Source organism: Myodes glareolus, chromosome 21, assembly GCF_982192425.1.
Source record: "Myodes glareolus chromosome 21, mMyoGla1.1, whole genome shotgun sequence".
Lineage (NCBI taxonomy): Eukaryota > Metazoa > Chordata > Mammalia > Rodentia > Cricetidae > Myodes > Myodes glareolus.
Genome location: NC_142046.1, coordinates 49,533,037 through 49,545,449, shown reverse-complemented (window position 1 = coordinate 49,545,449; position 12,413 = coordinate 49,533,037). Strand labels below are relative to the sequence as shown.

Sequence of the window (12,413 nt, the reverse complement as noted above, 5' to 3'; positions counted from 1 at the left end):
TTAATTGCAATTATGAGTAACTTTTTAGTTCATTTGTATTTTCTGTATTAGCGCTCAAATCTTTTAGAACAGGCAGTCAGAGTCACTCTTACAGATTAGATCTCAAATCCAGGTCATCGCTGAAATATATGTCGCTTGTGTCTTCATGCTTATGTGAGGCATAATTCTTTAAAGCTTTCACGGCATGCTGTGATACGGCTAAATAGTTTCCATTGTAGAAAATTAGTCTTCATTACATCATAGGTTGTGCATGTGTGTATGTGTACATGTATGTTTGGAAGCTAGGAAATAATAATGGGTATGGGTACCATTTCTTAAATGATGCCCACCTTTATTTATTTATTTTTTTTTAAAGACGGGATCTTTCTGGCCTGGAACACCCCAAATAGGCTTGGCTGGCTTGCCAGTGAGCTCTGGGGATCGAATTTAGGTCTTTGTAATCAGTAGGCAAGAGCTTTTCCCAGTTAGCTGTCTCCCCAACCCCATAGTACAGCCTTTCTAAGTCTTCACGGGACATTTCCTAGACAGCTTCTTTCTGATTTTGGTGACATCGGGAGAATGGGCGTCTGAGGCTTTCTTCTTTTCTGTGACTTTTGTCCTGACAGGTGTTTGTTCTTGGGTCGCTTTCTGGGCCTTCATCTCTGCTTTTGTAAAACGAAGGGGTTGGACACATGGTCTCTGAGGTCCGTTTCCACTTGCAGTTCCTCTGAATGTGCGGATCGCCTGCTGTTGTGTTCCCGCCGCGTTCATCTGTTACATTCTTTGCTAAATTACATCTCGAATGACTGTAGTCGGCAGCTCTTTCTTCATTGTCCTCCCCCTTTGAAAGCTTTTCCTGACCAGCCATATAGTACATTTGGAAAACAGGCCCTACGGACTGTATCATACCCTGACACCCCACATCCCCAGTGGCAACAAGGGAGGAAAACTGATTAAGACCTAAGCCATGGCCAGGCCAAGGATGAAGATGCTGTGTTCCCTCTTCTCACAAGTTTCAGTGTGAAAAGCTGTGTGTGAGGGTTGGTCTGAGGCTGTTTCGTTTTGCTCAGGTAGGTCAGACAGAACCATGGGAACACAAGGATGATGTCAGGAGCTGGAAAAGAGCAAGGTGGCAATATATGGAAATGTGCTCCATGGTTGGAGGTTTTAGATTGCTCATCTTCTGGTTTAGTGTGGCTCACCAGGCACCCAGATTTCTCTGCCGTCACTCAGCAGTGAGGTGGTGCTTGGGTGCATTTCCTTAGGCAGTTTTGAAACTTGGCTCGTGATTATGTGTGTGGTAACTAATAAAGTTTCCAAGTATTTGTGAAAACCATATTTAATGGTTCATGTGTATGGTATTCTTCAGAATGTTTTCTTCTGTCCGAGATACAAATGTGTTTCAAGGACACAGTATTTCTGGAAGGATGTTGGGCGTGGGAGTCTGCAGGACGATTGGTCTTTTGTTACCTTCCAGTTATCCGTGGATTGATAACCACTCAGGTTACTTTCCCGCGCCTCAGGCATGCTGTATAACCCAGGTAGCCGCACCAGCGAGTGTTGTGTGCATTCAGCCAGTGAAGAGATGGCTTGTTTGGTTTCAGGTAAGACGAGTTCCTGGGTCAAGCGGTCACCTCCATAAAACTGAAGATGGAGATTGGGAGTGGAGCGACGACGAGATGGATGAGAAGAGCGAGGAAGGGAAGGCAGCTGCCTCCCAAGAGAAGGTAAACGGCCACGGCCACCCCTGGGCAGTCTGTGCATTGTGCTGCTGCAGTGTGTCATGTGTGTTAACGGACATGTACTTGTTTTGCAGTCACGAAGAGTGAAAGAAGAAAACCCAGAGGTGAGGAATGACAGTTATGTATGTACGCATGCCCGGGGTGTATTTGCATATTTGCCTATTCATTCCTTCATTCCCTGTTGGGGCATCCGGGTCTGATCCATCTGGGTGACAGTTCCCAAACTCTCATGGAGTAGGAGAGAAAGGGAAGGCACCCAGGTTTCGGGGGTCCTGATTCTGTCTGAGTCACCTTGGTCTGTTCAGATGATGACAAATTAATCTACTCTTTGAGCCTCTGCTCTCCCTAGTGGTGTGGGATGATCGTGCTCCTGAGGTCGCCAAGAGGGTGACAAGAATCACATGGAAAGCACCCAGTGGAATCCTTGGCCCTCACAGGGTGATACTTGTTTTTAGCTTGTAGTGTTATACTATTAGAGATTACTGGAAGCATATAGGTACAGTTTACTTCGTATTTTAATTCATGAAGGAAAAAAGCAGACATTGAGTGATCTACACTCCAGGTTGAATGACTCTTGACCTTTAAAATATCTGGATGACTTAGGTAAGCAAGAAACACTCTTAACGACTTCTCTGAGAACTGGTCATCTTTTTACTAAGATCAGATTTTACTTCCTCCATTTGATTAATTATCATAATGTCGAATGGTGGCTATAGCATGCTAATACTCATAGAGCAAATTTGAGAATATTTAAATAGTTCCTGGGGCTAAACAGAGTTAGTAAGCAATTAATATGTACCTTGCTCAGCCTCATTACAAAACATGAAAACTTTAGCCTAGAATGATACCCATCCAGACTTCTTTTTTTAAGTAGCAGATATTTCCTTTTCACTAAGTGTTGTGAATCTTACATTGGGTTTGAAGCGTTGTAGCAGTCGCTAGCTGTGCTTTTAGTAAACCCGTAGCTGAGCCACAAGCCACTGTTCCACCTGGCCTTTCTGACCACTCTGCTCCCTCATCTCACCATGGTGAAAGGCTCCTGGGATTTGTCGGCCCACCAGTGTTGGCTCTCCTTCAGACCCTCCCTTCTCTCCTGCCTGTTCTGGGCACTACGCTCTCTTCATGCTTCCAAACGCAAACATTACTCAAGGATGTTTTTCTTCACCTAGGAACAGTGGTGAACCATCTAACATGGGATGTACTAGGTAACACGTTATATTGGGATTTTAGAATAATCTTAGCCAGGTATGATGAACTCTACCCTCTCCTGCCTACTTTCCCATTGTGACTAGAGAAAAGCACAAAGCTCCGGTTTTTCATTTGCATCTAAGACTATCTCTAATTGAAAACCTGAGCTCTGCTTCCATATAGAACAGTTAAGATGCTTTAAACACTGTCATTGACTAAAAGAGTGTGTAGTTCAGTCCTTGTTGACTAGAAACCAGGGCAATATTTTATTTATGTGGTTGTCTCCGTTACATTCTGGATATATGTACTTGGATATCCAGGCACTGGAGAAAAAACATAAAACAGATATGAATAGGCTATCATATTTCTTCAGTCAGAATGGGGATAAAAGGTCACAAGACATTATGTAGTTGAAGTTGAGCAAAAGCATCTTTGGTACTACCATGCTTAGATAGAGTAAGATGTGACCTTTTATGAGAGCTTTGTTTGGGAGAGGCCACAGGACATCCTCAGCAGGCTAAGGTAGCACATTCCAGCTCTGCTGGAGAAGATCAGGAAGGCCAGGAAGGCCGGGGTTGGTTCTTGTCAGTGGGGTTTTGAGGGAAAGGTAGCTCTTGGGCCACAGTTGGAGGTTCTACTTGGAAAGAATTTCCAATATGGACTTTTCAGCTTTCAGCGTTATCACAATTAGCATGAAACTTACAGACCAGCACTTTGCAAAATTGGCCCAGTTTTTAAAAAATAATGATCTTCTGGGAAACTTACCCACTAGTAATTAATAATTTGGAGCAAATGGATAATCCTCTTATTTATCATCTTGTTCTTGGAGACAGACGTCCCTGGAGACCAAAGTTCATTAACAGCAATACTAATATTAGAACTAGAGAGAATTAATTGATCAAAAACTGAACCCATACCTCACGTCGGCTTGGAACTGTGTTAGACACCGTGGGATTTATGCACAGAAAGAAGAATGCCTGCTTTCTGTGGAGTTTCTCATCTTTGGGAAGGAGTTGAGTCATGGAAGGCCTGGGCAAGGACTGGCTTTTTAGGGAGTGTTTCCCAGCTCGTAAATCTTATCTAAAATGCCCAGTTATTTTATGTTGTTGATTTTCTCTTGAGAAGTGGTTTGGAGTTTCTTTCTGTCAGACTCTGAGGTAAGGACTGGTCGCGTGACCCTGTCACTTTTTGTCAGGCACTGAGGTAAGGACTTGTCACATGACCCTGTCACTCTTTGTTAGACTCTAAGTGCTTGTCAGGTGACCCTGTTGCTTTTTGTCAGTCTGAGGTAAGGACTAGTCACATGACCCTGTCACTTTTTGTCAGACACTGAGGTAAGGATTTGTCACATGATCCTGTCACTTTTTGTTAGACTCTAAGTGCTTGTCATGTGACCCTGGCACTTTGTGTCAGACTCTGAGGTAAGGACTGGTCACGTGACTCTGTCACTTTTGTTTCACTCTTGATTTTCTATTTGAAAAATGAAGTCAATTTTATCTTTAAATCTAGCTCTCTTTGGTTTCATTTACCTGAAGAAGACTTTCACCAAGACTCTTGTTTAAATAGATCCTGTTAAAAGCCACACATCAGTTAGGCGATAGGAAGAGATTTACTGCCAATCAGGGCAAGCAAAACCTTGGAAACCATGAAGTGATTCTCAGGCCTCGCCCTTAGAGTTGAATTTGGTGCTCGTGGTTAGGTCTGGGCAACTCGGGTTTTTCCAAGTCTTCTTCCATGATTCTTATTTGTGACTAGAATCTAGACTTACTAGGAAAACCACAGATGTCCCTCTGAATTCCAATGCACAGAATGGCATCCGATAGAAGGTTCTGGGTCTAAGTTCCTGAAGCTTCTGCTTTGATATCTGCCTTTCTAGAATTAACAAATAAGTAAATAATAAGAGAAGGAAACATTTCCCCAATCAGCTGAAAACTTGTCTTTGCCTTGAGCTATGTGGACCGTACAGAAAGGATGTTGAAGGGTCTCCCCGCTCAGTCTAGGATAACTATGAACCCTCTTTGCCGGCTCTGCGATCCTTATAGAATAAGATCTATTCTCATCAGAACGGCTTTTCAGTGTGGATTTAGATCAAATTAATTTGGTGAGGTTTAATTAGAGATTAAACACAATGTGAAGATTAAATGTATTCTGTTGCTCGATGGTTTTTAAAACTGCCACCAGCTCTCAAAGCCGGTCAGATGGAAGGTGTTTCTCTGATGGTCGGCAGCTCTCAGATGTGCCTGCTTTACACCACCGTGAAAAGGCAGAGAAAGGCCTGATGTCTTCCTGAGCATAGTATGCTGAACCCTGTCTGCCATAGGCTACACAGCCTCGGTGTCCAGCAGCTGTGGTTTAGAGTAGGTGACAGCCCTCCAGAGTACTTGTGACCAAAGTCAGCCCTGTGATCAGAAATCTCCCGCGCTTCCAAACACCTGTTTATTGGTTTAAAATAATTTTCCATTTGTAGAAACACTGCAAAGATGGCAGACGCCTCGTGTAGTTTTCCTCTGTTATTTTTCACATAATCTGGGTATATTTATCAGTACTTGAAAATGGATTCTGCTGTGTTGTTATCAGCTAAGCTTCAGAATTCCATTGGATTTCACCAATGTGTCCACTGATGTCCTCTGTCTGCTCTGTGGGCTCACAATCCAACACAGCACATTGCGTTTGACTGCAGTGTTATTTAAAATAGAAAGAGAGAAGGCAACAGCTCTATCAGAAGGTGGAAGCAGGCAATGCCTCTCTCTCTCTCTCTCTCTCTCTCTCTCTTTTTTTTTTTACTTTTGGTTTTGTTTTGTTTCAGCGCTGAAGTGTTTACCTCTCTTTTATCAGGTCTGAGGTCCCTATCAGTGTCTATTTCCAGAGGAGTATCCAAAATTCATTTCTTATTTTCCTTCTCCTTCCTGTCAAAATGCTTGCTCACTCAAGTACTCTCTTGTAGCAAAATTGTTTAAAGGAAAGCAAGCCAACACATTTTCTGTATATTTTTATATTGTTGAGGGTGACTGTGACTGTTTCTCACCCTGTCAGCTTTCTTGTCGGGTTTCAGTCTAAGGTGGCTGTGGCTGTGGCTGTGGTCTAACTTCATAGGGTGGGTCCATAGCGGTGACAGTGGGCCTGAACCTTATTGTTAGTGCATATATTTTGAATAGGGAACCGCTTTCTCACTCTGAGCTCCCCAGCATGTTTGGAGGAGGCCCATGTCCTGTGCCAGTGGGAGTGGCTTCTTCATGACATGCAGGGTTCTATCGACATGGGAAGTTGCAAGGTGTGTGGCCCCTTTGTCCAATCCAGCTGACTCACTACCTCTCTTTTCTAATGATGTTCCAGAAACAAGGTAGCAGGGAAGGGTGTGCAGATTGTGGATCATCCTGCATGATTCTTCAAAGGGGTATTTGGTAGAGGGCCTGGTCCTCTGCTGGGTAGTGGCTATAGATTAGCTTAGATTGTTACCCCACCTTTCCTCCTCCTCATCCCCCCTCCTCCCCCTCCTCCCCCTCCTCTCCCTCCTCCCCCTCCTTCTCCTTCTTCTTCCTCTTCTTTGTCTTTTCTTGACAGGGTTTCTTCCTGATTCTACATCAAAAGTGCTGGGATTAAAGGCATGTGCCACCACTATCTGGCAGTTAATTAAAAAAACAGTTTAAAATTAAATTAAAACAATTTAAAATTAAAGTTAAGTCATTTTTTCACCAACATATTGTTATAGAACTTTTCAAATATACAGCAACATTAAAGCACTTCTTGGTGACAGACCTAGCACCATGATTTGGCTGTTATTACAGTTGCTTTCCTAGATGCATTTCCCACATTTATCCAATTTCCCACCTTTACTTTTCCATGCATTTCAGAATGAGTCAGAGGCATTAATTGCAGCTCTTTGCCCTGTCACTTCAGTATAAATGAAGTTATTTTTGAGTAAGCGCAGAGAGCAGGAATTCTATACTCTTAGATTTTAGACCATGCTCACTGCGAAGATTTCTGATGACCATAGTGTTGGTAGTAAGTTAGAAACAAGACCTACTCATCAGTTTGGAATTCTATACTCTTAGATTTTAGACCATGCTCACTGCGAAGATTTCTGATGATCATAGTGTTGGTAATAAGTTAGAAACAAGACCCACTCATTGGTTTTCACCGCTGATTCTCCTTGAGTGTGCTGTGTTTTGTTGCTGTTGTTGACTGCCTCTCAACGTTTATGCTCCAGGGTGGAGTTCATAGATGTAGAGCTTGAGGCAGAAATACCTTAGGACCAGAACAGAAATCCTGAGTGAAAAGTTTCCCTGTTGGATTTCTCCAACAGGGCTTTGTTGTTGTTTTTTCTCTACACTTGCTTGTTTATACAATGGTGAAAATTATCCAAAGTAGTGATGTACAAGGCAGGTTTTTCTGACTCTTCATATCCTTTTGTTAATGGATAGTTGGGTGAAATGATACTACAATATCAAGTTGTTACTTTAAAGCCCATTGTTTCTCATAAACCTGTGGGTCTCCCCAGAATCTGTTAAAGACAGATTCTCTCCCTTCTCCATGAGATTCTGAATGGTTGATCAAGGAGGGCCTTGGAGGGTATGGGTGGTCAACAGCATCTCTTGCTGCTTAACGTCTTCTGAAATGGTCCATCACTGATTGTCAGGAATAGCCTCCTAATGACTGACGTCTCCCTCTGGCTTCCTTTTGTCATAACGTCAGTTTTCTTAACAGATCTCCGTAAATGCTGGTGGCATCCCCGAGCAAATACAGTCCCTCTCTGTGCACGACTCTCAGGTGGGTTCCTCTGCCAATTGTTTGTGTTTGCTTTGTAGATAACTTCGTAGAGAAATTCAAGAAATATTTATTTTGTCTGTATTCTTCTTTCATACATTACATTCTAACTGTAGTTTCTCCATTGTCCACTCCTCCCCCTCCCTCCACAACCTTCTCTCTTCTCCAGATCCACTCCTTCTCCATTTCCCTTCACAAAGGAACAGGCCTCCCAGGGAGAGCAACTGAACTTGACATAGCAGGTTACAGAAAGAGTAGACACAAACCCTTATATCAAGACTGGAGGCGGAACAGGAGGGATCAGACAGGGGTGATGGAGGGAAAGAGAGTACTAGAAGAAATGACTGGAATTGGGGAGCATTTGGGGGGCGATATGGAAACCCAGTGCAGTAGAAATTCCCTGGAATCTACGAGGGTGACCCTAGCGAGGACTCCTAGTAACGGGACACAGAGCCTGAAACCGCCATGTTCTGTAACCAGGTGAGGCTTCCAAAGGTGGGACTGGGACATCAAGCCAGCCACAAAACCTTCTGTCTACAATTTGTCCTTCTTGGAAGATGTGCTGTTGTAGAGTTTCTGGGAATGGCCTACCAATGACTGGTCCAACTTCAGGTCAATGCAATGAGAGGGAGCTCACATCTGACTGTTACAGGAGGAGCGAGCCTGCTTTTCATCCTGTCCACCTAGTTAGCTTACACCCAGAATAATCACACAGAAACTGTATTCATTTAAACATTGCCTGGCCCATTAGCTCTAACTTCTTATTGGCTAATTCTTGCATCTTAATTTAACCCATTTTCATTAGTCTGTGTATTGCCATCTGACTGTGGCTTACCAGCAAGATTCTAACCAGAGTCCGTCCCAGGCAGGAGATCCATGGCGTCTGTCTGACTCTGCTCTTCTTCCCAACATTCAGTTCTGTCTACTCCACCTACCTAAGTTCTGCCCTATCGAAAGGCTAATAAGGCAGTTTCTTTATTCAGTCAATGAAAGCAACACATAAACAGAAGGACCTCCTACACCATCTGACACTGCCTTAATGGCCCGGAACCGGAGGCTAGATAACTCAAGAGACCTAAGATAGAACCAAACATGATTGGAAGAGAGAGAGAGAGAGAGAATTCCTAATGATATTCTGCTACACTCAGATTAGTGCCTAGCCCAGTTTTTATGAAAGAGGTTCCATCCAGGAACTGATAGAGATAGCTGCAGAGGCCCACAGCCAAACATTAGGTGAAACTCAAGAGTTTTAGGCAGACACTTCAGGATAGTGCTCCCAGATCAAGGGCTCAAAAACAAAAGAAACCATTATTTTAGGTTGATATGAAGAAATAGAACATCACTATTATTAACCATCCTTTGCAAAATGTTCACCCCCCAATAACAGACTTTTCAGAAAGGAATAGATTGCCCAAGTGCCTCCGAAATCACTGGTACCATGGGCGCAAAGAAAATGACTCCTAAGTCTATTAAACTCTAGCTACCAAATACCATGGTTAATTGATTCTTTCCTTCCTTGCTTCTGATTGAATTTCTATAACCTCTCTTGGTGATTCTTTTATCATTGAATTTTATGGGCCAATTCATCTCTACAACTTGTCTTATTAAAATAGCAGTCCAGTGACTGTGCAGCACATGTATAATGCATACTCATAACAGGTGTGTGGTGGAGGGGCCCGTGCTGTGATTGCGTTGGGCGGTGAAGCTGCCGAGGGAAGGACGTAGATACAGGGCCCAGGGATCGGATCAGGTACTCTGATTGCCTGCTTCTGTGTGTTCTGGAGCAGCTGTAAGTAGAGGAGGTGTTGGTCCAGAGGGGTTTCAGGACCCTGGGAAGCCTCCCTGAGGTCTCATCACTAGTCCTTGTCATTTATAGCTATAGAAAGACATCCAGAGGTTAAGTGGTTTGCGCAGGGCCACGCAGCTGCTCAGAGACAGAAGCAGGGTTCAGTTTCGATCGTTACATTCTTAGCATCCAGTTCAGCGAAAGACCCTGAGGTGAACTAACTGTCGGGATCAGCCTCACCATAAAAGACAAGCTAGGGGGATGTGTGGGTCCGAAAGCAAAGGAAGTAAACAGGAAAAGGGGACAGTATTGATTAACATTTTATAATTTATGGCTCACTTTGACATCTCTTATTTTCCCAGCCTTTTGAGACAGGTGGCTTACCTGTTTTCTAAATGAAACAACAGGCTCTGAGAATTACCGGCCCATGGTGCTTGCACAGCAGGTTACCAGCAGAGCCAAACTGTACTTGAAATCTTTTCTTTTTCCTGTGTTTTTTTTTTCTTTTTCAACAAGGAGGTATGATCCAGCCCAGGTGTTCATAGGACTAGAATGTCACAGAGGCATCCGTGATGGATGATTTGTACCAAGATGAGAGCTGAGAAGGGCAGTGAGGACCAGTGTTGACTAATCTGTGTTCACCTCTGATGCTCACAGTTAATGTACCTAACTCCCACCCCACCCCACCAGGTAGAGTCTGCAGATAGAACTCAGCACCTTATGCATGGCAGTCTAGTGTTCTGTCACTGAGCCATATCCCTAGCTCTTGCTTTTTTGAGACAGATTCTTGCTATGTAGTGTAAGCTGTACTTAAACTTGCATTCCTCCTGCTGCCACGGCCTGAATGCTGGAATTTCAAGTGTCGCAACCATCCCCCCGACAAGCATCCTTACCTTTGTGCATCTCCACAGACCAGTGGATGTTGGCCCTTTGCTCTGGACCACTTTAGGTGGATGCTGTAATCTGGACTAGCTGCAGTAATACCCTCCACTCACAGCATCCCCCTTCGGACTGAGGCTGTCTGTCTGACGCATTGGCCCCCACAGTCGTGATGTTAGTTAAGCAGCTTTCTGGTCCTCTGCAAAGGTGTTGTGAAGCCAAAGAAGACCTTCTGGGATAAGCACCGATTTTGAAGTTTCCAGAAAAAGATATAGGAATCAAGGGATACTGTGATTTTATGTATTCATCCTTTTCCCAAGAAAGCATAAAACATTGTCTGTCATTTTGTTTTCAAAGGGCCAACCCAATGCTAACGAAGACTACAGAGAAGGTCCTTGTGCAGTCAACCTTGTTTTAAGATTAAGGTAAATGCCATTACTCCCTATTTTGCATCATTTGTTTTTCCTCCGGTACAGTATTCTGACCTCCTGCTTTAGCTTTTCATAATATTAGGATAAGATGAAATTGTTAACTTATGTGATTTTCCCAAACAACAGTATATGCCATATTCCCGGAGTTAATTACACTCCTTTCATTCCTTACAAAGTGATTAATAAGAGAAACACCATTTGAGAGCAGCTGTAGGCTGTGTGCCCTCCATTATATTTTCCCTTGCCTTTTCTTTATCGTTCTTTCTTTCTCTTTTTAACAATGTAAGATCACAGTAAGAGATTTTTAATGAGTTTCTTCCACACTCCAGCAGTCAGTTTCTGACAGAAATAAACCATGCTTGTACTACAAGTTGCCTGTTCAGAACATTTGTCAGTGGCAGGTTTGATCAGCCACTGTGGAGAAATGACAGATATATTTTGAAAGCACTTTCATTCTTCTAGAAAATGGATACAAATATGGCGCCTGACAGTCCATAGCCTGGTGAATGAAAGCTGTTTCTATTTAAAGACTCTCTTCAACTTGAAGGTCTATCTGTGCAGGTGTTCTTTGTTAAGGATGTAGTATCTCAAGAGAAGAGAAAATTGGCTGGGCTTAATTGCAGACAGCCCACTTTACTAGGTCAATCAGAATGCTGTCACGTTTCTGAAGGGGTTTAAAGGAGAACCATGTGCTCTCCCGAAAGTTACATACATAAAGTGTGTGGTGTGTGGTTAATGGACTTGTTCACAGGTGTGGCTAGGAAAATGGGTGTGTAGTGAAACTCAAGGTTGGTTCCCAACTCACAGAGCTGACGTAGTCAGCGGGAAGAGATGCCGTGATCACGGTTCTTCTTAGGTTGAGGACAGTCTGCAGTGGGACCCCAAAGGAGTACGTGGTGACATGTAGAGTGGACTTTATAGCCAAGGGGGGAAGCTGCTTCAGCACAATAACTTTGAGGAAGATGTTCGATTAGTGATTTAGCAACCGCCAAAGAATGTTGTCGACCGTCCTTGCTTTTGCCTTTGGAACCAGAGTGGAGATTTAAATATTCAAATTCCATCCATTGTGGATCCAGTTTTCTGAAAGAAAAACCTACATCAAATGAAAAGAAAGGAAGGGGATGTTGGTATATATGTTATTGTGTTTTCTTTATTGCCTCCATTTTGGTCTTCAAGACTTGAACTATTTCCATTACCTGTTTGATTGCTTTTTCTTGGTTTTCTTGGGTATCTTTGAGGGATTTATTAATTTCTTCTAACTTTTTGTCTTCTCTTGCAATTTCTTTAAGCATCCTGTTTAAGGGCCTCTATTATTTTCATAATGTTACTTTTAAAGTCAATTTCTTCTACTACTTATGGAGTAGGGTGTTCAAGTCTTCCTGTTGCATGTTCACTGGATTCTGGTGTTGTCATGTTGCTTTTCAGGTTGTTGGAGGAATTCTTGCATTGGCACCTGCCCATCTCTTCCTTCAAATGCAGCCAGTAGAGTCTTGGCCTCTTGGTCCAATCTTTGCTGTGACTGACTGTGTACTTGGGGGATTTTCTTGGTCTGCCCTCTCTTAGGACCCCTCAGCATTGGAGCTGGCTCTCAGTTCCCCTCTGCCCTGAAGCAGGCTGTGTTGGTGGATCTAAGGACCCCACAGA

The 12,413-nt window shown here is 43.3% G+C and overlaps 1 protein-coding gene across 4 annotated transcripts in view; it reads left to right on the top strand.

The window, feature by feature from the left end:
- Stk39 (serine/threonine kinase 39) overlaps window positions 1–12,413 on the top strand; it is a 267,625-nt gene that overhangs the window by 155,033 nt on the left and 100,179 nt on the right. For all 4 annotated transcript variants that reach the window (XM_085681003.2, XM_048426001.3, XM_085681007.2 and 1 more), the window contains exons 11-14: window positions 1,584–1,706; window positions 1,796–1,825; window positions 7,614–7,676; window positions 10,696–10,763. In XM_085681003.2, coding sequence (XP_085537129.2) covers window positions 1,584–1,706; window positions 1,796–1,825; window positions 7,614–7,676; window positions 10,696–10,763 — 284 coding nt within the window. The remainder of the gene's footprint in view (window positions 1–1,583; window positions 1,707–1,795; window positions 1,826–7,613; window positions 7,677–10,695; window positions 10,764–12,413) is intronic.